This window comes from Hyla sarda, chromosome 8 (assembly GCF_029499605.1).
Source record: "Hyla sarda isolate aHylSar1 chromosome 8, aHylSar1.hap1, whole genome shotgun sequence".
Lineage (NCBI taxonomy): Eukaryota > Metazoa > Chordata > Amphibia > Anura > Hylidae > Hyla > Hyla sarda.
Genome location: NC_079196.1, coordinates 183376726 through 183403793, shown reverse-complemented (window position 1 = coordinate 183403793; position 27068 = coordinate 183376726). Strand labels below are relative to the sequence as shown.

The 27068-nt window shown below is 41.9% G+C and overlaps 1 protein-coding gene across 5 annotated transcripts in view; it reads right to left on the bottom strand.

Moving 5' to 3' along the window:
• CLEC16A (C-type lectin domain containing 16A) overlaps positions 1–27068 on the bottom strand; it is a 318383-nt gene that overhangs the window by 210104 nt on the left and 81211 nt on the right. For all 5 annotated transcript variants that reach the window (XM_056536465.1, XM_056536467.1, XM_056536468.1 and 2 more), the window contains exons 9-10: positions 19586–19699; positions 1326–1554 (exon numbers count right to left, since the gene is read on the bottom strand). In XM_056536465.1, coding sequence (XP_056392440.1) covers positions 1326–1554; positions 19586–19699 — 343 coding nt within the window. The remainder of the gene's footprint in view (positions 1–1325; positions 1555–19585; positions 19700–27068) is intronic.

The window sequence follows — 27068 nt, the reverse complement described above, 5'->3', positions numbered from 1 at the left end:
GGCTGGGTCTTTCAGCATGACAATGATCCCAAACACACTGCCATGGCAATGAAGTATAAGATTATATTAAAATAAGTATATTGAAATAAGAAGCATTTCAAGGTCCTGGAGTGGTCTAGCTAGTCTCCAGATCTCAACCCCATAGAAAACCTTTGTAGGGAGTTGAAAGACCAGCGACAGCCCCAAAATATCACTGCTCTAGAGGAGATCTGCATTGAGGATTGGGCCAAAATACAAGCAAGTGTGTGTGAAAACCTTGTGAAGATTTACAGAAAGCGTTTGACCTCTGTCATTGCCAACAAAGGGTATATGCAGAGATCTGTAGCCAAGGCCACAGTAAAAAAATTCAGGTGCAGTGAGGCGCTCTCTTCGAGATGGCTAGTCAGCCGTTCAGTCAGATGAGTTTGACCAGGTTTAGGGGTATAATAATAATAAACTGTTTTATTAAAGCATAAAATCAGGATTATCGGACCATGCGTTTCAAGGGGCGGGACCACCTCTTCATCAGGTATGGACCTGATGGAGAGGGTCCTGCCCCTTGAAACAAAGTTGTCCGATAATGCTGATTTTATTCTTTAATAAAACAGTTTATTATTATTATACCCCCTAAACCGGGTCCTTGTTATCTGACTTAACAGCTGACTAGCCATCTTGAAGAGAGCGCCTCACTGCACCTGCATTTTTTACCGTGGCCTTGGCTACAGATCTCTGCATTCTGAAGACTGTCCGGGTGGCTTCCAGGACGGGGAGGTGACGGCAGCACTATTGGAATTTCCATTATGGCTTTTGCCGCAAGTGCTACATGGATTTGTGCTCAAAATACAACACCTAAGGGAGAGCAAGATTTTTTTTCTGACGGCAAACACATTGTTGCTAGGAGTAACGGCACATTGCTGCACTTTGCATTTCTGTTTCCCTTTTCTCTCATATTCTGCATATAACAAAGGGTATATAAGAGATGAACTTTTGTTATTGACCAAAATACTTATTTTCCATCATAATTTGCAAATAAATTCTTTAAAAACCAGACAATTTTTTAAGATTTTTTTTTCTCATTATGTCTCTCATAGATGAGGTATACCTATGATGGAAATTACAGGCCTCGCTCATATTTTTAAGTGGGAGAAGTTGAACAATTGGTGGTTGACTAAACACTTTTTTGCCCCACTGTAATTCTCATCTATGATTTTCATGATCTGAAAGTTTGGATCATCCCCTAAAATAATAATTAATAAACAAATAAAAATACCACAACAACAAACAGTAATCACAGCCAAGTAGTTTCATCCAGCAGAATGTAAAATCCCAGAATTGGGTCTTCTCACCTTCAGTTTCTCCAATTGTTTTCACTCCTTTTGGACCAATCTCTCCTGATTTTGCCTTATCTGGGTCTTCGTGGCCATCGTCGGTAGGCTTGTCTTCCTCCTCCTCTTCACCAACATTTTTGTAGTTTGGCCTTTTCTGTAACTTCTTTTTCCCTCTCTGCCGGTTGATCTCAAGGGATTTCTCTAGACTCTCTTGAGGCTTTATGAAACATCTAATACTGGATTCTCCCTAAATTCCAATACAAAATGTAATTCACTAAAATGAAAATACGTTACTTCAGAACTATACACAACCTATAACATTAAATGGGTTTTCTTGTCAAAACCTATCAAAAGAATAGACCACTATTATCAGATAATTGGGGTGTTAAGACTCGGCACTTAGCTCTGGTGACTCCGTATAGTAAAGTGCATTGGAAATAAGGAACAATACAGGCACAAGCAATAACCTTAGAACATTACATGATATGGAGCGACTTCATAATACCACAAGCAGCAAAAAAAAAAAGAACTTCACACATATTTTAGGCACTGTGGGGGGTTTGAGATATCACGTGTTAAAAACATAGTTCATTTACCAAAGTCACTTATGACTTTCCTGTATGTGTCACTTTGTTGTTACCGTATTTTTCCACGTATAAGACGGACTTTTTCTTCCCCAAAACTGGGGGGGAAAAGTTGGTGCGTCTTATATGGCGAATACACACCTATCGGGTCGGTCCCTGCGGCCATCAACGGCCGGGACCCGCGGCTAATACAGGACATCACCGATCGCGGTGATGCCCTGTATTAACCCTTCAGACGCGGCGATCAAAGCTGACCGCCGCGTCTGAAGCAAAAGTCGGGCTGTTCGGGACCGCCGCGGTGAAATCGCGGCACCCCGAACAGCTCACAGGACACCGGGAGGGACCTTACCTGCCTCCTCGGTGTCTGCTCCGTGCCGGGATTCCCTGCATGGCGGCGATCTCCTTTGACGTCATCACGTCGTCCTGTCATCCAATAGGAGCGGCGTGCGTAGCGACATGATGACAGCGACGTGATGACGGCGACGGAGAGCATGGATCCCAGGGAAGAAGACGTCGGGAGCGTCGGGGACACCCCGGGGACGCGGCGGCAGTGATGGAGCGACATCCAGGGCAGCGGTGACTGGTCTGAAGCGGCGGGGACACATGAGTACTATCTCCTATCCAGTGGTCTTCAACCTGCGGACCTCCAGATGTTGCAAAACTACAACTCCCAGCATGCCCGGACAGCCGTTGGCTGTCCGGGCATGCTGGGAGTTGTAGTTTTGCAACATCTGGAGGTCCGCAGGTTGAAGATCACTGTTGGGTGCAGAATCTTTTTTTTTTCTAGATTTTGCACCTTTAAAATTGGGTGCGTCTTATATGCCGGTGCGTCCTATAGGGCGAAAAATACGGTAATAATCAGCTTCGTCTAAGCAGTAGACCCTCTCATTCTTTCCATAGTACACATTAAACCAAATTTACTATGAATATCGGTAACTCAAACCAGGTCAGATGGTGAGAATGATATACAGAGAGAGGAAAATAGACATAATATAAAAAAAGAAAACACATTCAAGAGATCTAAATTTAGGTTTACTATGTTAAATAACAAGAGGGTGCTATTGATGCTGTTTATATTGTGGGAAGTAGCAGAAATTACAACAGCAGATATTACTCCTGGACATTCACTGTGTCATAACATGGTAACAACAGGGCAACCTGATTGGGGCCACATTACCAAATACTTTTGATCATCAGACTATTGTAGAAAAGAACAATAACTATGTAAGAGTAGAGTACACAGTGCAGCTATGGCGCGCAGATGCTTCCCCAAATGCGGTGGTCAATGGATGCCTGATTTTACCAGTAAAATCTCTGTATAACTGGCAAAGCCAGATGACCAATAGCCACTGAATGAGCGAGGGGATTTGTCCACATGGACATATACACCAGTGACTTCCTGCAGGGTGCCCTGGGGATAACATCAGGAGAGCAGGGAGAGAGCACAGAGAAAACAGTGCAAACCAGTACGTAATTGACGGATTAAAAGGGATTATCCAGGAATAGAAAAACAGAGCTAATTTCTTTCAAAAACCGCACTCCCTCTGTCTCCGGGTTGGGTGTGGTTCTGCAGCTCAGTTCCATTGAAGTGAATGGAGCAAAGTTGTAATACCACACATAACCTGGGGACAAACGTGGAGCTGTTTCTTTCTATTCCTGGATAACCCTTTAATACAGTTTTTTAACCCACTCAACGTAACTGTTAGAGATCTTTGTTTTTGGAGGTCGAGTTACATTTTTGCAACTGTATCATTTTCAGATCCAACTCTTTCATTAACTTCTGTTTATGGTGGTGGGAGAAGCAACAACTTGCCTGTCAGGAAATTACATGACTGAAATGGGTATTCCAGGAAAAAACTTTTTTTTTACATATCAACTGGATCCAGAAAGCTAGACAGATTTGTAAATTACTTCTCTTAAAAAATCTTAATCCTTTCAATAATTATCATCTGCTGAAGTTGAGTTGTTGTTGGCAACAGTGCTCTCTGCTGACAACTCTGCTTGTCTCGGGAACTGCACAGAGTAGAAGAGGTTTGCAATGAGGATTTGCTTCTAAACTTGGCGGTTCCCGAGACAACTGTCATCAGAGAGCACTTAGACAGAAAACAACAACTCAACTTCAGCAGCTCATAAGTACTGAAAGGATTAAGATTTTTTAATAGATGTAATTTACAAATCTGTTTAACTTTCTGGAGCCAGTTAATATATATAAAAAAGTTTTTTTCCTGGATAACCCCTTGATGTAATCCCTCAGGCCCTGACTTTAGAGTTTTTTTTATTTTTTATTAACCTCTTCAAGACGCAGGGCATATGGATACGCCCTGCATTTTGAGTCCTTAAGGACACAGGGCGTATCCATACGCCCGTGGGAATTCCGGTCCCCACCGCTAGCCGGTTGGGGACCGGAGCCGGATGCCTGCTGAAATCATTCAGTCATTATGCCCCCCCCCCCCCATGTTGGCGATGGCCGCAGATCGCTGGACAATTCAGTCCAGCGATCTGCGGCGATTCCGGGTCAATCGGGTCTCCAGTGACCCGGAATTACTGGCTGATCGGGCCGTCTCTGACGGCCCCGAACAGCCAGAGCCAGCAGGGATGAGGTGGAACTGGTGCCACCTCACGATCGCCCTGATTCGTCGACCGGTTTACCGGCCGACCAATCAGGGCACCTGCTGCGGGTGTCACTCCCGCAACCCGCTCCGCCCCTCTTCCGGAGGACGTGAGCGGGTGCGGGACGTGGACCCCGGCAGCTGGGAACCCCGGCGTCCCTGTTGGGATCGGGGCCCCAGGAGCGACGGCGGCGAGGGACTGACCTGTATCCCGGAGCAGCAGTAGGAGGCGAGTGACAGCCTTCTGCTGTTGCTTAGCAAAAGCTCCCAGCATGCAAAAAGAGCATACTGGGAGCTGTAGTTATGCAAGGAGGCAGACCACCACAACTCCCAGCATTCCCTTATGGGCATGCTGGGGACTTATAGTTTTGCAACAGCTGGAGGCACATTTTTTTCTACGGAAAAGTGTACCTTCAGCTGTTGTATAACTACAACTCCCAGCTTGCACAAACAGCTAAAGTGCATGCTGGGAGTTGTAGTGGTGCATCTTCTGGTAGCATAACTACAACTCCCAGCATGCCCATTGGCTGTTGGTGACTGCTGAGAGTTGTAGTTTTGCAACAGCTGAAGGCACACTGGTTGTGAAACTCAGTTTTTTTTTACTCCTAACCGTATATGCTGGGAGTTGTAGTTTTGCAACAGCTGGAGGCACACTGGTTGTGAAACACTGAGTTAGGTCACAAACTCAGTGATACATAACCAGTGTGTCTACAGCTGTTGCAAAACTAAAACTCTCAACATGTACAGTCTGTCAGCGCATGCTGGGAGTTGTAGTTTTGCAACAGCTGGATGTCCCCCCCCCCCTCCCCAATGTGAACGTACAGGGTACACTCACATGGGCGGAGGTTTACAGTAAGTATCCGGCTGCAAGTTTGAGCTGCAGCAAATTTTCTGCCGCAGCTCAAACTGCCAGCGAGAAACTACTGTGAACCCCTGACCGTGCGACTGTACCCTAAAAACACTACACTACACTACCACAAAATAAAATAATAAAGTAAAAAACACGACATATACACATACCCCTACACAGCCCCCCTCCCCTCCCCAATAAAAATGAAAAACGTCTGGTACGCCACTGTTTCCAAAACGGAGCCTCCAGCTTTTGCAAAACAATTACTCCCAGTATTACCAGACAGCCACTGACTGTCCAGGCATGCTGGGAGTTTTACAACAGCTGGAGGCACCCTGTTTGGGAATCACTGGCGCAGAATACCCCTATGTCAACCCCTATGCATGTCCCTAATTTAGGCCTCAAATGCGCATGGCGCTCTCACTTTGGAGCCCTGTCGTATTTCAAGGCAACAGTTTAGGGTCACATATGGGGTATCGCCGTACTCGGGAGAAATTGTGTTACAAATTTTGGGGGGTATTTTCTGCTTTTACCCTTTTTAAAAAAGTAAAATTTTTGGGAAAACAAGCATTTTAGGTAAAAAAAAATATATATTTTTTTTTACATATGCAAAAGTGGTGAAACACCTGTGGGGTATAAAGGTTCACTTAGCCCCTTGTTACGTTCACCGAGGGGTCTAGTTTCCAAAATAGTATGCCATGTGTTTTTTTTTTTCCTGTCCTGGCACCATAGGGGCTTCCTAAATGCGACATGCCCCCCCGAGCAAAATTTGGTCTCAAAAAGCCAAATATGACTCTTTCTCTTCTGAGCATTGTAGTTCGCCCGTAGTGCACTTCAGGCCAACTTATGGGGTACCTCCATACTCAGAAGAGATGGGGTTACAAACTTTGGGGGGTATTTTCTGCTATTAACCCTTGCAAAAATGTGAAATTTGGGGGGGAAACATTTTTGTGAAATTATTTTTTTTTTTTTTACATATGCTAAAGTCGTGAAACACCTGTGGGGTATTAAGGCTCACTTTATTCCTTGTTACGTTCCTCAAGGGGTCTAGTTTCAAAAATTGCATGCCATGTGTTTTTTTTTTTTTTTTTTTTTGCTGTTCTGGCACATAGGGGCTTCCTAAATGCAACATGCCCCCCAAAAACCATTTCAGAAAAACGTACTCTCCAAAATCCCCTTGTCGCGCCTTCGCTTCTGAGCCCTCGACTGCGCCCGTCGAACACTTTACATAGACATATGAGGTATGTCCTTACTCAAGCGAAATTGGGCTACAAATATAAGTATACATTTTCTCCTTTTACCCCTTATAAAAATTCAAAAATTGGGTCTACAAAAACATGCGAGTGTAAAAAAATGAAGATTGTGAATTTTCTCCTTCACTTTGCTGCTATTCCTGTGAAACACCTAAAGGGTTAAAACGCTGACTGAATGTCATGAATACTTTGGGGGGTGTAGTTTTTATAATGGGGTATAATGAAAAATAGTGAGTTTGGAAATTTTGTGAAAAATTGGAAAATTGCTGCTGAACTTTGAAGCCCTCTGATGTCTTCCAAAAGTAAAAACACGTCAATTTTTTTGATTCAAACATAAAGTAGACATATTGTATATGTGAATAAAAAAATTTTTTTGGGGGAATATCCATTTTCCTTACAAGCAGAGAGCTTCAAAGTTAGAAAAATGCAAAATTTTCAAATTTTTCATCAAATTTGGGGATTTTTCACCAAGAAAGGATGCAAGTTACCACTATGTTAAAGTAGAATATGTCATGAAAAAAACAATCTCGGAATCAGATTGATAACTAAAAGCATTCCAGAGTTATTAATGTTTAAAGTGACAGTGGTCAGAATTGTAAAAAACGGCCGAGTCCTTAAGGTGAAAAGGGGCTAAGTTCTTAAAGGGTTAAAGAAGCAATCTGATTGGTTGCTATGGGCAACTTTTGAGCCACACAGGTTTTGATACATTTCCCCCACTATATTTGTTTTCCTGTTGCAAATATGATTTCTAATGTAATATACATCTATTACATGTTTTGGCCCATAACACAGTGTGTACCTTTATTTTAGGGGGAAACTCACTTCAAATCTCATCTCCTGAACAGATACACCTTTTACTGTTTATTGGTTAGTATTTAGTTGTGTTTCTAATTTCAAAAGGGATCACTTTTTTTTGCATATACAGTCATGGCTGTAAATGTTGGCACCCCTGAAGTTTTTCAAGAAAATGAAGTATTTCTCACAGAAAAGGATTGCAGTAACAGGTTTTACTATACAAATGTTTATTCTCTTTGTGTGTTTTGAAACTAAACAAAAAAATGGAGGGAAAAAAGCAAATTGGACCTAATATCACCAAACTCCAAAAATGGGCTGGACAAAATTATTGGCACCCTTTCAAAATTGCGGAAAAATAATATTGTTTCAAGCATGTTGTTAGGATTCGGCAGGTTGGATGTGGATCCTCTGTGTCAGCGAGGGATTGGCGTGGACCGTACCGGTGGACCGGTTCTAAGCTGCTACTGGTATTCACCAGAGCCCGCCGCAAAGCGGGATGGTCTTGCTGCGGCGGTAGCAACCAGGTCGTATCCTCCGGTAACGGCTCAACCTCGCTGACTGCTGAGAAGGCATGGGACAGAAGGACTAGACAGAGGCAAGGTCAGACGTAGCAGAAGGTCAGGGCAGGCGGCAAGGTTCGTAGTCAATGGTAACGGCAGAAGGTCAGGAAACACTGGTATGGCAATCACAGGAAACGCTTTCACTAGGCACAAGGGCAATAAGATCCGGCAATGCAGGGAAGGGGAAGTGATGTTATAAAGGCGTGGAGCATGTGGGAGTTAATTACAGTGATTGGGCCAGGCACCAATCAGTGGTGCACTGGCCCTTTAAATCTTAGAGAGCTGGCGCTTGCCCTAGAGAGCAGAGCCGCGCGCGCCAGGACGTGACAGCCGGGGACCGGGACAGTAAGTAGCTTGGGATGCGATTCGCGAGCGGGCGCGTCCCGCTATGCGAATCGCATCCCCGCCGGCAGTGTCAGTGCAGCGCTCCCGGTCAGCGGGTCTGACCAGGGCGCTACAGAGAGGAGAACACTGCGAGCGCTCCTGGGAGGAGCAGGGACCCGGAGCGCTCGGCGTAACACATGTGATGCTCTTTTAAACTCACCTGGGGCAAGTAACAGGTGTGGGCAATATAAAAATCACACCTGAAAGCAGATAAAAAGGAGAGAAGTTCACTTAGTCTTTGCATTGTGTGCCACACTCAGCATGGACAACAGAAAGAGGAGAAGAGAACTGTCTGAGGACTTGAGAACCAAAATTGTGGAAAAATATCAACACAATCTCAAGGTTACAAGTCCATCTCCAGAGAGCTAGATTTGCCTTTGCAGAAGTTTGCAACCCATGGCACTGTAGCTAATCTCCCTGGGCATGGACGGAAGAGAAAAATTGATGAACGGTGACAACGCAGGATAGTCCAGATGGTGGATAAGCAGCCCCAAACAAGTTCCAAAGATATTCAAGCTGTCCTGCAGGCTCAGGGAGCATCAGTGTCAGCGCAAACTATTCGTTGACATTTAAATTAAATTAAAAACGCTGTATCAGGAGACCCAGGAGGACCCCACTGCTGACACAGAGACATAAAAAAGCAAGACTACATTTTGCCAAAATGAATTTTAGTAAGCCAAAATCCTTCTGGGAAAACATCTTGTGGAATGATGAGACCGAGATAGAGCTTTTTGGTAAAGCACATTATTCTACTGTTTACCAAAATCGTAAAGAGGCCTACAAAGAAAAGAACACAGTACCTACAGTGAAATATGGTGGAGGTTCAATGATGTTTTGGGGTTATTTTGATGCCTCTGGCACTGGTGCTTTGAATGTGTGCAAGGCATCATGAAATCTGAGGATTTCCAACAGATTTTGGGTCACACTGTACAGCCCAGTGTCAGAAAGCTGGGTTTGCGTCCGAGATTGGGTCTTCCAGCAGGACAATGACCCCAAACATACGTCAAAAAGCCCCCAGAAATGGATGGCAACAAAGCGCTGGAGAGTTCTGAAGTGGCCATCAATGAGTCCAGATCTAAATCCCATTGAATATCTATGGAGAGATCTTAAAATTGCTGTTGGGAAAAGGCCCCTTCCAATAAGAGAGACCTGGAGCAGTTTGCAAAGGAAGAGTGGTCCAACATTCCGGCTGAGAGGTGTGAGAAGCTTATTGATGGTTACAGGAAGCAACTGATTTCAGTTATTTTTTCAAAAGATTGTGCAACCAAATATTAAGTTAAGGGTGCCAATAATGTTGTCCAGACCATTTTTGGAGTTTGGTGTGACATTATGTGTAATTAGCTTTTTTTTTCCTTCCTTTTCGGTTTAGCTCCAATACACACAAAGGGGATAAACATGTGCATAGCAAAACATGTGTTACTGCAATCCTTTTTCTGTGAGAAACACTTCATTTTCTTGAAAAATGTCTTGGGTGTCAACATTTACAGCCATGACTTTATATAGATACAAAACATTTACTTTTATATTAGTGAATGGTGATTACGGTATTTTCAGTTTTGTTAAAATCTGGTCTAAAATAAAATTTTAAAGACTTGTTTATCTCCAAGATAATTTTAATTTGACTAATGGAAATCTTCTGAGTTCTCGCCATATCCAGCTGCTATCTGAGTTCACGCCATATCTAGAAGTTTTGGTTTGAGCATACACAGGACTGCTAGTAAGTCAAAGCTGTACCAGTAAAATCTACATCTTACGGGAAAGAGAAAGTAGGTTATAAGATCGACAAACTCAGGGCAGGTAGAACCAAACCACATCATATTGTACAGGAAGCAGATGGGAACCTTTCTCACCCAACAGGAAGGAACAAAGAAGAAACCTACAATAAAATGAAATTCATGCTTAGGTGAACAGCTTGCACCTTACAAAATATAAAGAGTGGTTATGTCTCACAATCATGACAGGTTACAGATGACACAGCATCCACAGAAAATGACAATCTGGTTCATCTCTAACCTTAGACGTCTGGTGTATTGTATTCACTTGGCAAACAAACGGAGGCCCAGGTTTCCAGGAAATGTACAATTAAATTTTAGGTTTTCTCAGAAGTATAACCACAAGGTGTACCTATAATGTTATCTTATCAAGGGCAATACATTATCACTGATCTTTTTACCTTTGTGTCTTACAGGCATTGAAGACGGGAAGCAAAAGAGATCTTATTTCCAAATAAACTTGTACAAAACAGAAGACCAGCTCAAGAAGATAAAATAGTAAGAAGTAAGACCATATTGTAAAAGAAAAATATTTACAGATGTAGTAGTGCTCAGATTGTCACCTACCAAAACTCCTTGTGACATTACCATGCAGTATTTGGCATTTGACACAGGATTACATATAACCGTACTATGTTAATGCAAATATATATACTGGAACATTACAGTTCAAATTTAACTTGTGTTGTCACATCTATACTACATAAAGTGTGGTAAAATAAAGTATAAAATCCTACCCGGCCAACAGTATGTGGACAGTTGAAACAACTATCACCATTGAAACTAAAAGGCTTTCCGCCACTATGTTCCAGAGCACAGGATACACTTGAAGCCTGGCCTTCAAGTGTACCTGCCAGATCCCACAAAAAAAAGAAAAATAATATGTTACTCAGTATCTATTCCTTATCATTTACATCTAGTTTTTATGCCTCTATCACCAATATTTAATATCAAAATTCCTCTTTTCATTAGCTCACAGTGTTAGAAATCCTCTCAGGGGAAGGGGGGCGTGTCCCTCTCATGTGGTGGTGGTGGGAGGTGATTGGTCTGTCTGCTCATGTAGCCTTCATCTCTGGTCTATGACTCATGGACAAGCCTGATGCTGCTTCAGGACTGGTTATTGTCCAATGAGGTATGGGGACCACTAGTGATAGCATCTACAGGAGCCTTTTTTTTTTATTAAATATTAAAAAAAAATAAACAAACAACCATATTACAAAAGGTCCTTAATTTTCATCGCTAACAACATATAAAAAATGTTTGGATCTGACAGTGCCCATTTAAGTTCCTCCTAAGGCTATGTTCACATGGCTCAAAGGAAAACTGTCAGCTTGCTCGAACCCCCCCCCCCCCACCCCGTACTAACCAGCAGTACTGGCACAGGCAGCGTTAACTGACACTCTGACGTCACCGCCGCTGGCCGCAGGGCTGCCCAGCTCATCAATATTCCTCCCCTCCCTCCAAAGGTTTTTGCGGATTCCGCTTGGGAATGCTTTACCGTCTATGAGATGGTGAATTTCCGAGCAATCCGAACGCTGGCATGTTTTGTCTGTGGAATGTATGCATGATACATAGCCTAAAAGTGACTGATAGGTTTAGCAAACTTTCTTAGCCAAAGTCAGCAATCAATTTTTTTATGGACAAGGAGGAAACTGATTTGCTGAAAAAAATCCTACAAAGTTGGAAATACACTGGAGATTAAAATTAGAGAACAATTTATAAACACTTGATTTTTTTTCAGAAATAATGTAATCTACATTGATCATCATTTGAAGGATTTTTTTGTAATGGGTACAACATGCAATTACAACAATGTTTTACAAAATAACCAAAGTATATCAACATAAAACCTTTATTTTTCAAAAAACTTGACCATAATTAGTGAACAGCAATGTATGTAGAACAGAGAAAGATTGTAAGCACATTTTCTGAAGGTTACAACAGTCACTGAATAGTAGGAAGTGTACAGGCCTTTGCTTTGAATGACTTCAGCACATCTGCGCCCCCCACAGGACATCACTAGTCCCTAACACTGCTCTGGTGGGATTTTGGTCCACTCTTCTTCCAGTCTCTTCCACAGTTCTGTGACTGTTGTGGGTTTCTTGGCCATAACTTTGTCACCAAGGATTTTCCAGAGTTTTTCTATTGGGTTTAGATCAAGACTCTGGGCGGCCATTTCATTGTTTCAATGTTTTCAGTTTCAAGGAACTGTTTTACTTGATTTGCTGTGTTATAGGGGGCATTATCCTGCATGAAAATTGCTGCTGATTGAGTGATGAATGCAAGGACGGAACCATGTGTTGTTGAAGAAGCTTCTGATACACACTTGCATTCACTCTGTCATGTAGCTATATCAGAGGTCCAACTCCTGCTGCAGAAAACATACTCCAAACCATGACACTTCCTCCTCCACCTTTCACTGACTTCTTTACACACTTTGGGTTCAGTCTTTCCCCAGTTTTTTGACGAACATAATGTTTCCCATCAGAACCAAATAAATTAAACTTTCTTTGATCACTAAAATGAACTCTGGACCACTTCTCCTCTGTCCACACAACATGCTCCTCAGCAAAGGTGAGTCTAGCCTTTTGATTCTTTCTGCTAATTAGAGGTTTGGTCACTGCAGAGTGGGCTTTCAGTCCAAATGCTCTTAAACATAGAGACACTATCATGAGACAGATCCTTACCCTGTTCAGTGCTGAGCTGGCGAGCAATTCCAGCTGCAGTGTTGAAACGATTACCCATGGAGATTCTCCACATTATCTGTTCATCTCTTGCATTTGTCTTTCGAGGCTGACCAGCGTTCTTGGGGGACTTGAATGAGTTTGTGATGTTGTAAAGATGCAATATTCTAGAAATCACAGACTTGGAACCACCAACTTCTCTTGATATTGCTGATAGGGTCACCCCTTTGGACTTCACATCAGCAGTATGAAATATGCTGTGGATGTACTCCGTGTGACACTACCCTAACAGGACATTTCCACTCCTGGATATTCACATTATCAAGTAAAGCATACTAGTGTGCAGTTAACCCCTGGTACATCATGGGTCGACTGAGGGGAATATGACATGGGCCCGCGGGTCGGGTCCACATCAAAAACGGAAGATCCCCACTGCTATCAGCAGCTGACATCTGCCGGTAATGATGGACATCGGAGCTGACTCCAATGTCCATCATTTAAATGTTTATATGCCACAATCAATAGCGATCACAGAATTTAAACATTAAATGCTGTTAATCCCTGGTGTCTAGGGAACCCATCTGTAGAGCAGGATAGTCTTGCTATGGGGATTTGCTCGTGCTTTGGACAGTTCCTGACATGGACAGAGGTGTCAGCATAGAGCACTGTGGACAGAAAGAAAAAATTCAAAAAGAAAAAAACTTAAGTATAAATACCGTATTTATCGGCGTATAACACGCACTTTTTAGGCTAAAATTTTTAGCCTAAAGTCTGTGTGCGTGTTATACGCAGATACACCCCCAGGAAAGGCAGGGGGAGAGAGGCCGTCGCTGCCCACTTCTCTCCCCCTGCCTTTCCTGGGGTCTAGAGCGCTGCTGTCGGCCCTTCTCACCCCCTGGTTATCGGCGCCGCTGCCCGTTCTGTCCCCCTGACTATCGGTGCCGGCGCCGACAGCCAGGAGGAGAGAAGGGGCAGCGGCACCCATTGCCGGCGCCGCTGCCCCGTTGTCTCCCCCCAGCCCCGGTGGCATAATTACCTGAGTCGGGTCCGCACTGCTGCAGGCCTCCGGCATGCGTCCCGGCGTCGTTGCTATGCGCTGAACGGCGCGGCGCATGACGTCAGTGCGCCGCGTCGTGCATAGCAACGACGCTGGGGACGCACGACGGAGGCCTGCAGCAGCGCGGACCCGACTCAGGTAATTATGCCACCGGGGATGGGGGGAGGCAACGGGGCAGCGGCGCTGGCAATGGGTGCCGCTGCCCCTTCTCTCCCCCTGGCTGTCGGCGCCGCTTCTCTCCCCCTGGCTATCGGCGCCGACACCGATAGTCAGGGGGACAGAACGGGCAGCGGCGCCGATAACCAGGGGGTGAAAAGGGCCGACAGCAGCGCTCTAGACCCCAGGAAAGGCAGGGGGAGAGAAGCGGGCAGCGACGGCCTCTCTCCCCCTGCCTTTCCTGGGGGTATATCAGGGTATACACGCGCACACACGCAACCTCATTTTACCATGGATATTTGGGTAAAAAACTTTTTTTACCCAAATATCCTTGGTAAAATGAGGGTGTGTGTTATAGGCCGGTGCGTGGTATACCCCGATAAATACGGTATATCAGGGGGCAGTACAGACATCTCTCCCATGATCTATTTATACCCAGGACTGTATCTATAACAAGGGGGCATCTATAACAAGAAGGTTTCTACACCAGCACAGATGGGAGTTCTTTACTGTAAGAGCAGTGAGACTGTGGAAATCTCTCCCGGAGGAGGTGGTCATGGTGAACTTTGTAAAAGAATATAAAAGGGATCTGGATGCATTTCTGGAGAATAATAACATCGCTGGTTATGGATTCTAGATTTATAGGGACAGAATGTTGATCCAGGGATTTATTCTGACTGCCATATTTGGAGTCAGGAAGGAATTTTTACCTCTAGTATGAGTTTTTTTTTTTGCCTTCCTCTGGATCAATTTAACTCAGAAGGGACTTATTAGGGTTATAGGTTGAACTTTATGGACTCTAGTCTTTTTTCAACCTTATGAACCTTATGTTACTATGTTCCTGTGGAGCATACAGCAGCTAATAAGTACTGGAAGGATTAAAACATTTTAATAGAAGTAATTTACAAATCTGTTTAACTTTATGGCACCAGTTAATTAAAAAATAAATAAATAAAAAATAAAAAAAGTTTTCCACCAAAGTATCCCTTTAAGTATGTCACAGTTGGAGGAACTGGTTATTTAAAATAAATAAAATACATAAATAAAATAAATAAATTGATGGGATAATGCATGTTGTGCCTGCAGCTGTTTAAATGTGGGGAATGCAGAAGCCTTAGTAATTTGTTTAAGAAATAGTAGTCCACTATCTTCTCACAGCTGGAAAATTTTAGAACGTTTAGGGTTCCGCCATAAATATTTATTTTTTTGTAAAAAAATTGAATAAATAAAAAAACTTTAGTCTTGTTCCACACCTTGACCATAAGAGAAGGTGTAGGCAAAGTCTTCCCTGACCAATGTGTAATTTCCACCTTCAGTGCTGTAATAGGTAACCGATAGCATGAAGCCACCAAGCTCTTAAAATATTGAAGCTGTGAGGCTAAGCTAAAAATATATACTGTATAGTGATTAGTATTTTATTATAGGCAATGACTGGTTTTATTCTAGTGTCTGCCTACTTTTACTGCTTTTATTATAGTTCAACCAACTATTATTTGTAGATTAACCCTAAAGGGCCATTAACAAAGGAAGATGTAAACTAATGCCTGCCAAAAATTTGATTGGCCATGTTGGATTTTTTCAGCCATGGTCGATGTATGGTATGAGCGGGCAAATTCGGCCAATCATTTCAACTTTGTGCAAATCCACTGTGATTTTATTTATTTTTTATTTATTCTTTTTAACCACAAAAATCTGCCAGTTTAGTCTAGTCTAGTGTTTTCCAACCAGTGTAATTCCGGCTGTTGCAAAACAACAAATCCCAGCATGGTTGGAGTTGTAATTTTGCAACAGCTGAAGGCACACTAGTTGAAAAACACTGGTTTAATATGTTGCTAATGTAATCGGTTCATGAACCGTCTCACGGATGACTGATCGGCCACATTGTGTGCAGCCAGCTATAGATGCTGAATAACTGAGAACAGGAATATAGCAGGTATCTCCTCACACCCCTCCTTCTAAATGTGAGAGTAGGCGGAATCATGCTGCATATATTTTTGGGGTGGCTGGTGGGTACTTGTTATAATGCTTCCTTATTTAGATTTAACCCCATATATAATGGCTGCAGCAATGACAAGACTGTGGCGCATAAAAGCTCCAATCCGTTTTCTGTCCTTGCTCCCCGGAGTCACCATTGATTAATTGAAAAGATTTTCTACAAGAAATAAAGGGAAAGCAAGAGGAGGCAACAAGCCAAAACTAGATTGATGATTTGGCACAGATAAAAGTTTTCACAGGATGTGGAAAAAAAAAAAAAAAAGATTCCATTTTTTTTAACCCTTTAACCCCTTAAGGACGCAGGGTTTTTCAGTTTTTGCACTTTCGTTTTTTCCTCCTTACCTTTTGAAAATCATAACCCTTTCAATTTTCCACCTAAAAATCCATATTATGGCTTATTTTTTGCGTCACCAATTCTACTTTGCAGTGACAGTCATTTTACCCAAAAATTCACGGCGAAGCGGAAAAAAAAATAATTGTGCGACAAAATCGAAGAAAAAACGCCATTTTGTAACTTTTGGTGGCTTCCGTTTCTACGTAGTACATATTTCAGTAAAAATTACATGCAGGAAAATTTATACATTTAAAAATGTCATTTCTGACCCCTATAACTTTTTATTTTTCCACTTACAGGGCGGTATGAGGGCTAATTTTTTGCGTCGTGATCTGAAGTTTTTATCGGTAGCATTTTTGTTTTGATCGGACTTTTTGATCACTTTTTAATGGTATAAAAAGTGACCAAAATTACGCTTTTTTGGACTTTGGGATTTTTTTTCATGTACGCCATTAACCGTGTGGTTTAATTAATGGTATATTATTATAGTTCGGACATTTATGCATGCGGCGATACCACATATGTTTATTTTTATTTACACTGTTTTATTTTTTTTTTTATGGGAAAAGGGGGGTGATTGAAACTTTTATTAGGGAAGGGGTTAAATGACCTTTATGAACACATTTTTTTTACTTTTTTTTTTTGCAGTGTTACAGGTAGCACTGCACACACTGATCTCCTATGCTTATCACTGTGATCAGTGTTATCAGCGCTTGACTGCTCCTGCCTGGATCTCAGGCACGGAGCAGTCATTTGCCGATCGGACACTGAGGAGGCAGGTAAGGTCCCTCCCGGTGTCCTGTAAGCTGTTCGGGATGCCGCGATTTCACCGCGGCGGTCCCGAACAGCCCGACTGAGCAGCCGGGTCACTTTCACTTCAGACGCGGCGGTCAGCTTTGATCGCAGCGTCTGAAGGGTTAATACAGGGCATCACCGCAATCGGTGATTTCCTGTATTAGCCGCAGGTCCCGGCCATTGATAGCCGCTGGGACCGACCCGATATGCCGCGGGGACTCCGTGTGACCCCTCAGCATATCGCGGGAGGCGGCGGAGGACGGAAATATACATCCTTCATCATTAAGGGGTTAAGGACAGAGTGTTTTTCTATTTTCATTTTTTCCTCCTTACATTTTAAAAATCATAACCCTTTCAATTTTGCACCTAAAAATCCATATGATGGCTTTTTTTTTTTGGCACCACCAATTCTACTTTGTAATGACATCAGTCATTACAAAATTGAAGAAAAAAACACCATTTTGTAACTTTTGGGGGCTTCCATTTCTACGCAGTACATTTTCTTGTAAAAGTGACACCTAATCTTTATTCTGTAGGTCCATACGATTAAAATGATACCCTACTTATATAGATTGGATTTTATCGTACTTCATCTTCTGACTCCTAAAACATTTTTATTTTTCCGCATACAGGGCAGCATGAGGGCTCATTTTTTGTGCTGTGATCTCAAGTCTTTACCATTACCATTTTTGTATTGATCAGACTTTTTTGATTGCTTTTTATAACATTTTTCATAAAATAAAAAAAGTGACCAAAAATATGCTATTTTGGACTTTGGAATTTTTTGGCGCAACGCCATTGACCGTGCGGTTTAATTAATTATATATTTTAATAGTTTGGACATTTACGCAAGCGGCGATACCACATGTTTATTTTTATTATGGTTCCATATTTTAATAAGGAAGGGGTTAGTGATTTGTTTAGTTTTTTTAACACTTTTAGTCCCCTTAGGGGACTTTTAGGAGGAATGATTAGATTCCTCATACAGATCACTGTGGTTTCATAGAACCACATTGATCTGTGTGCTCTGCGCTCGATTGATAAAGTCTGGCCCTGCGGCGGTCGAAAGGGTTAAAAGCCATCCCTGGCAATCGCAGCATGTCGGCTATTAACGCCAGCCCCCAGCTACAGGAATCAGCTGGGGGCCGGACGGTATGACTGACGGTATCCTTTTAGTGTTATTCTGTTGACCATGCCACAGACAGAAAAATATTACGATTTGAAAGAACCAAGGTTAAAGAAACTGTAGATTAACCGGTTGCCGTCTAATGACAAGCCGGCTCGTCCTGAGACGGAAACCATTGTACGGCGTGGGCTCCCAACTCAAGCCCACGCCATACAGCGGTTGCCGTCTCAGGACGAGTCGGTCGTCCTTAGACGGCAACGGGTTAATCTACAGTTTCTTTAGCCTTGGTTCTTTTCGAAAAGTAATATTTTTCTTTCTGTGGCATGGTCAACAGAATAACACTAAAAGGATATGCACTGGATATGGTATTGTTAAAGTGTACTTCTAGTTGTTTTATTTACTTATTTGTTTAAATTACTTAAAATTAGAACCCATTGTCCTCCACTCACAAAAATAAATTAATGAATGATCAATGGTGGAATAGTTTTTTGTCACCAAGCACTGTAAAAGAAAATTGCAACAAACATTGGCAGAAATACTCTTTTCCTTTACAACCTAAAATAAATAACAAAAACAAGCCCTCATATATGTATGTAAATTAGACTTGAATTAGAACAATAGGACAATGCCGTAGATCAAAAAAACCTCTGCACCCCTGACCTAAATAGGGGGTAACAATTATGCTCCCCAAATCTAAACAATTTGCCCTGTTGGGCTAATGTGTGCCTAATTCAGGAATAAGCTATCATTAGGCTATGTTCTGGAAATTCTGCCGAAATTTACTGTACATTCAAATTCAATGGGATTCCACTGTCCAATTCACACAAGACCGGCCTTATATTTTGCAGAATTCAGTGGCAGAATTCCAATGAAGTCAATGGGGCTTAAATTTTGGAGGAATTCTGTGTTCTGAGTCATTCAGATTCATTTTAATTTCTATTTAATCTGTAGAACAAAAATACATCTCAGTCATTTCCCAGCACTGCGCTGCTGATCATGCCCATAATACACTCCTGGCATTCTATAGTAAGTTTGGCCTCTGATTCTTTAATAAGCATTTTTTACATTTACTGTAAAGTATGTGGAGTAAAGTGAAATGGGAGGATTAAACTACAAATGGAGGAAAACAAATTCACCCAGCGTACTGCAAAGATTTCCTGTACACGACCATGAAAAGGCATTTTGGGAGGATATTGTAAAAGTCAGGTCAATGACCCCAAGACAAAAATAAAACCTGCATCACATTCGGTCCCAGCACTGTACTTTATTAAGAAAGCAAATGGTCTTTACAACTGTTTAAAGGAGTACTAAGGATTCCACTTACGGAACTCCGTTGAACATCATGTTCTGGCTTAGATGAGAACATAGAGAGGTCGCCATTCAAGATGACATCTGCCAGCGAGTCAACCAAAGGTGCGTAATGGATTGTTAAAAACACCTACGTAGGAAAAATAAGGAAATGTTTAAAACATTAATGTCAGCACAGTGTCTTAAAATACAGAGTACTAACAAATGGATCATACACAATGCTTCAAAGTAGCTAGACAAAGGACATAAACATTATTTAAAATACATAACACCCTATACTCGTAAAATGGAAGACTGTAAAAGGGGGTCACATCAACAAATCAGCATTGCAGTCCCTTCTTTCTAAGGATCAAAGGGAGGTTTCCAGAGGTGGGAACCCAACCGGTGAAAAATGAGGGCATATCCAGACAATTGTTCAGGAAAACCTTTTTATGCTGTTTGGACAACTGTACTTTGAAAGTATGAAGACTGCTGATCTCCTGTAAATGAAGTCAACCATACAGTCCAGTATCTAAATAGTTTCAGAACGGTTGGCAAGGTCCCTTTTTAACCAAATTACTACTTCTATAACTCTCTACCATCCCAAAAACAGGTTAATCTTTGGTTGTGAAACTGCTACGTGGATGAGGTGAATTGAATACTGGTTCTGCATGGATCAGATGTGGCTGTGCTTAAAGGAGTACTCCGGTGGAAAAAAATGTTTTAAATAAACTGTTGCCAGAAAGTTAAACATTTGCAAATTACTTCTATTAAAAAATCTTAATTGTTTTAGTACTTTTTAGCAGCTGTATGCTACAGAGGAAATTCTTTACGTATTGAATTTCTTTTTTGTGTTGTCCACAGTGCTCTCTGCTGACACCTTTGTGCGTGTCAGGAACTGTCCAGAGCAGCATAGGTTTGCTATGGGGATTTTCTCCTCCTCTGGACAGTTCCTGATACGGGCATTAGGTGTCAGCAGAGAGCACTGTGGACAACACAAAAAAGAAATAAAAAAAATAAGGATTTTCCTCTGTAGCAAACAGGTGCTAAAAAGTACTGAAAGGATTAAGATTTTTTTAATAGAAGTAATTTACAAATCTGTTTAACTTTCTGGCACCAGTTCTTTAAAAAATAACTAAATAAATAAATACATAAAAATAAAAAAAGTTTTCCACCGCAGTACCCCTTTAACATCAATTGTTCTTTTTTTTTTTTATCTGACTGTAGGAGCAAAAATGGATTTGCATGTCATGTTGCCAGCTGTTCGTGTTTAAGGAAGTCCTTGTAATGTTTTCAAAGTCATGGATTTTTTCAGAGGAAATCTTTCACAGCCAGAGCTCTGAAAACAAAGAATAGTGAACAACATAGCACCACAAGCTAAACTGTTTACGTAACAGAAACTCAATAAAAGGTCTATGGTAGTTACACAAGCCGCTTCACTATTTTCCGGATTCTAGTCACCACAACAATGGGAGTTGCAACTAGCAGAGAAGTATGGCATACCCTGTGGATATGCCATAAAAGTTTGACATGGGAATACCTCACTAAGACACCAAGGTAGAAAAATTGTATTTAAGAGTGAAAACACTTAAAGTGATACATATGTATGTCACCTTTTTAGAATAAACTGTTTTAGGTGTGTGTACACATGGGGAATAGCACTATTTTTGGTTATTTGATACCTTGTATATGGCATTTGTTACCAGTTTTCACCTCTGTGGGGTCCATCTGATTTTCAGCTGTGCCTGGAGTTGGTGGGTGTAGACTAGCTGCTATGAAGTTTTCCATAAAGTGCAGACACAGAAGAGGGGACTTGCACACCCTAAGCAGCAGCAGTGCATGGAGGATATTATAGAGCAGACCTGATCGATTTAGGCTGTGAATTTGGCAATGGCTTGCGTTATAACACTCAGAACAACTTATAGCCTCTTTGTGTGTGCTTCCCTCTCTGTCTCACTTCTCCCTTTTTCATCTCTATACAGGGTGGGCCATTTATATGGATACACCTTAATAAAATGGGAATGGTTGGTGATATTATCTTCCTGTTTGTGGCACATTAGTATATGTAAGGGGGGAAACTTTTCAAGATGGGTGGTGACCATGGCGGCCATTTTGAAGTCGGCCATTTTGAACCAAACTTTAGTTTTTTCAATAGGAAGAGGGTCATGTGACACATCAAGCTTATTGGCAATTTCACATGAAAAACAATGATGTGCTTGGTTTTAACGTAACTTTATTCTTTCATTATTTATTTACAAGTTTCTGACCACTTGTAAAATGTGTTCAATGTGCTGCCCATTGTGTTGAATTGTCAATAAAACCCTCTTCTCCCACTCTTCACACATCGATAGCAACACCGCAGGAGAAATGCTAGCACAGGCTTCCAGTATCCGCAGTTTCAGGTGCTGCAGAATGGGCAAAACAAAAATTGGAACAGGACCCTCAGTTTACGCAGAAGATTTTGTTCAGTGATGAGGCAAACTTTTATGTGAATGGTGAAGTTAACAAACAAAATCACCGCTATTAGTCTGACACTAAGCCACATTGGATACATCCCTCCAAGAATGTTTGCACACAAAAATTGATGGTATGGTGTGGTATATGGGGTACAAAGATAGTGGGGCCATTCTTCATCAATGGAAACCTCAAGGCCACTGGATATGCAAAATTGCTACATGATTATGTGTTTCCCTCTTTATGCACTGAAGCTGGCACGTTCCCTGAGTTTTTCCAGCAAGATGATGAACCACCACATTATGGGTGTCAGGTCCGAGAATTCCTAGATGAACAGTTTCCTGGAAAGTGGATTGGTCGTCGTGGGCCAGTTGAATGGCCTCCAAGGTCTCCCGATCTGACCCCCTTAGACTTTTATCTTTGGGGTCTTCTGAAGGCAATTGTCTATGCTGTGAAGATACGAGATGTGCAGCACCTGAAACTACGGATACTAGAAGCCTGTGCTAGCATTTCTCCTGCAGTGTTGCTATCAGTGTGTGAAGAGTGGGAGAAGAGGGTTGCATTGACAATCCAACACAATGGGCAGCACATTGAACACATTTTATAAGTGTTCAGAAACTTGTAAATAACTCATGAAATAATAAATATACGTTGATACCAAGCACATCATTGTTTTTCTTGTGAAATTGCCAATACGTTTGATGTGTCACATGACCCTCTTCCTATTGAAAAAACAAAAGTTGGATTAAAAATGGCCGACTTCAAAATGGCCACCATGGTCACCACCCATCTTGAAAAGTTTCCCCCCTCACATATACTAAAGTGCCACAAACAGGAAGTTAATATCACCAATCATTCCCATTTTATTAAGGTGTATGCATATAAATGGCCCTCCCTGTAGAATTGCATGAGTAGCATGTAACATGATCCCTTAGTTAAATTATCTCAAGGTGGAGGTGATCAGTTTTTCTAGAGTGAATGAGGAGATAAGGAGGGAAGAGAGGGAGAGGATAAAAATATGAGAGATGGAGAATGAGGCATTTTTCTACAATAAGATTTTTTTTTTAATATTTGCTTGTTAAAAATGTTACTGGTCATTTGAAAATATAACACATTGGCTACCTGTGGCAACTCCTAGAAGGAGCTAGCTACTTGCTGCTATATTTATTATACTGAACTCGATCCATCCAGATTGAGGGGGGGGGGGGGGGTTCTTAGAACACCAAAAATGATCTATATCAGAATCAAATAACCACCTAAGCTATATTGATGCTATCTGAGGAAGCACACTGGGATTACTTTTACTTTTAACAGAAAAATTATTGTAGGGTAATGTGTACAGTTTAAAATCAGAAGAAAGAAAATGCCGAGCGCAGTGTCTCAGACGAATGGTTTCATTTTATTATGGAGTCACATGGAACACAGGTTTTGGGCAAAAGGTGATGTGTTTCGACTAGTTAATCTAGCCTTAGTCATACAAATGGTACACTGATAAAAAATCATATTTGTCAGAAACCGAACTGATATCAGCACACACCTGTGTGCTGGGTCAGTTCTGCACCGGCAGAGCCCCATTCAATAAGTGCAAATGGTCTAATTGATATAAACATGTTCAGACACCGCAATAACGTAGTTCAACAAACTCTTTTACAATAGAACTTAGAAATTGCACACTGGACTCCGATTTTGCCCAAGAAACTGATAATATTGGGGAATGTTTACGCAGCAGGAGTTATCCATCTTGGCATATTGAACGGGGGAGATATATAGCATTGAATAAGAACCATGAAAGCATGATAGGCACAAACTCCCATTAGCAACATGTCAATTGATTGGATGCCCTGATTGTTCTTTCTACCAAATACAGTAATGAATTCAGCAGGATCTGTAGTATCATTCATAAATATTTACAAATTGTTTCTTCTGATCCTGCATTTTCTGAGGTATTCAAAGTTGGGTATCTATGTGTATCAAGGACAGCTCCCACTATCAACCAGTCTTTTTTTTTTTTAGACAGGGATGGTAGAAAGCCAACGGGTTGAATTACCGTGGATCCTTTAAATGTGGCCACTCAATGTATTTGTTGTGGCATAATGGTTAATTCAACGTCAGTGACATATATGGCCAATCGTCAGTAGTTTCTGATCAGACAATACATCATTTGTAATACACGTAATGTTGTGTACGTGTTCACATGTCGCGATTTTGAGGTGCAATATGTAAAGTGTACATCTCACCCATTAAAGTATGTATTCGCAAACATCTTTCGGATGTACCTCACTTTAACTCGCGACATGTTTCCATGGTATCCAAACACTGCACTTAGAAACATAATGGTGATACATCTAAGTTGTCTCAACAAGGTTTGGAAAGTGTTAAACCACCATTGCGGGTAGGTGATCTCAAACAGAAACTCTTGGTCCGTGAGGTCTACTGGATTCTAAAATTAGAAAGTCACTTTCCTAGGGGCATGAACAGAAGATTGGATACAATTGTCATGACCGAATGGGGTGGAAAGGGAGAGTGAGCCCTAAGCTGTCCCTAGAAACACTTTCCCTGCCTACTTGCTCGATCACTTGGAGCCGGTCCCTCCCTGCTCTAAAGTGCACCGGGAGTAATACAAATAATATACATAGTCGGTCACAGCCCAGAAACAGAACGAGAAAACTACCAGACAACCAGATAAACCAGACAGAATATAAACTTACAAACAGGGCATCATGCAGTGTACTAACAAACAGTTCATAAACCAGAATCCAGATAAAAGGCAGAAACGATTAAAGGAACAAGACTAAACACTGCTAAACACCAAACTGATCAGGAACATAGAACACTGCTCACACTGGGACACAGAACAGAAACAAACTGGCCAGCGGGCAAACTCCACCGTGTGATCAGGATGCTGACCTAGTAGGAAACAGAAATATAATACATAGAACACTAGACTAAAAACTGGATGAGTCAGAATTGACTCCAGGATACCAAAACAGGAAATATAACATACAAAGCACGGAAACAAGCAAGACTCACAGTGTGAACACAGACTAAGCAGAACGGACATACATAATCCTAAAAACCGCATATGTACATAAAACCAAGCAGATTAAAAGCCATCATAAACAGGATTATTAAACCATGGTTAAAACTCAGATATTAACAAACATAGTCTAAAACAGAAATGGTCAGAGTAGCACTAATGCTCAAATGCCCAAAAAAACAGCACAGAGTGCAGGAGAGCTCGGATTTAAATAGCCACACTTGAGTTGCAATTGGCTCAGAGCATTAACTATTCCTCAGCCAGGGAGAATAGCAAAGAAAACTGATAATACATAAAACCAAAGTCTTAACATGGCCTAAAACAGAAAAATGCATACACACAAAAACAGACATTACAACAATTTTATATAATTGAAAAATATTTGTTTATTTAATAACAACTACCAGTTTCTAATTCATACACCGTGAACTGTTCATTTCCCAATCAGTTTAACATTTCGTGTAATAAAAGAGTAGCGTCCTCTTGTTTATGAATGGTTCTAAACAATTCTGGTACTTCATTAACTGTATCTTTCATTCCTTCATTCATGTCTTTGTTGTATTAGGCATCTGACATGCAATAGTTTTTCCATAGAATTTCAATTTATAAAATTAATGATATTCATGCATGTTATTATACGGTGTTACGCACCTGTATGCTGCGCTGTCACAAACTGGATGTGGATCCTTCACCTGTGTGGCTGATGACTCGAACCGTATCGGGGAGCGGAGTCTAAGGTGCTGCTGGTCTTCACCAGAGCCCGCCGCAAAGCACGATGGATTTGCAGCGGCAGGCGGCACCCAGGTCGCAACCCCCAACACGGCACGACCACACAGGTAACTGGGCAAGGCGAGGTACAGGAGGATGAGGCAGAGGCATAGTCAACATAGCAGAAGGTCAAGGCAGGCGGCAAAGGTTCGGAGTCTTAAACGTAGCAGGAAGGTATGGAACACGGGTATGACAAAAGCAGGCTATGGGAACGCTTTCTCTTAGGCAATGAGCACTGAAGATCCGGCAGGGGTGTGTGTGAGGTGCAAACAATTTATAATGTGCTGTTCAGGTGCATACTAATTATGGGCGCACTGGCCCTTTAAATCTCAAAGCACCGGCGCGCGCGTCCTAAGGGACGGGGCCCCGCGCACCGAGGCTGAGAGGAAGAAGCAGGAGCGGAGCAAGGTAATGGACGGGCCGGGACTCGCATGCGGGCGCAAATCCCGGCCCCGCCGGGAGACGGGGACACCGGGACTCTGCGCTCCCGGCAGATGCTTGTGGCCGGAGCGCAGAGGGTAACATCCGGTACATGTAGGTAATAGTTCATAATTTTTATTATATCCATATTCTTTTTTTACCTTTTACCTACTTAAAGCCCACATGTTAATGTGTTTTTTTTTTATGTAAACATCATTGTAAAAGAGTTCTTTGAACTACGTTATTGCAGTGTCTTAACATGTGTATATCAATTAAACCATTTGAATTTTTTGAATGGGGCTGTGCCGATGCGGAACTGACCCAGCACACAGGTGTGTGCTGACGTCAGTTCAGTTTCTGATAAATAGGACTTTTTTTTTAGCAGTGTATCATTTGTATGACTAGGCTAGATCAACTAGCCAAAATGAGTCACCTTTTACCTGAAACCTGTGTTCCATGATAAAGTGAAACTGTTCACCTGAGATGCTTTGCTGGGCATTTTCTTTCTTCTGCATTGTCTCCACCATGTGTCCGCACCAGCCCGGGCTACAGCAGACTAGAGGGTGAGCTGGACTGTTTCTTTTTACACAGTTTAAAATCAGCACCTATGCCTTTCTCCAGAATAGAAGAAAATGATTTATACCACAGGAGTCAACTGATTTATTTGGAATTATAAAGTAGTAACATTTATTTAAGGAGCTGTAAATGTCAGGATCTATCTACTAACAGTGACAGCAGAAGGACACAATGACATATAAATAATTCCGGATGGAGAAAGGAGGTAAGGTGTACAGTGCAGACAGCTATCTGAGGCAACGGTGAAAAATGAAGATTTACCATC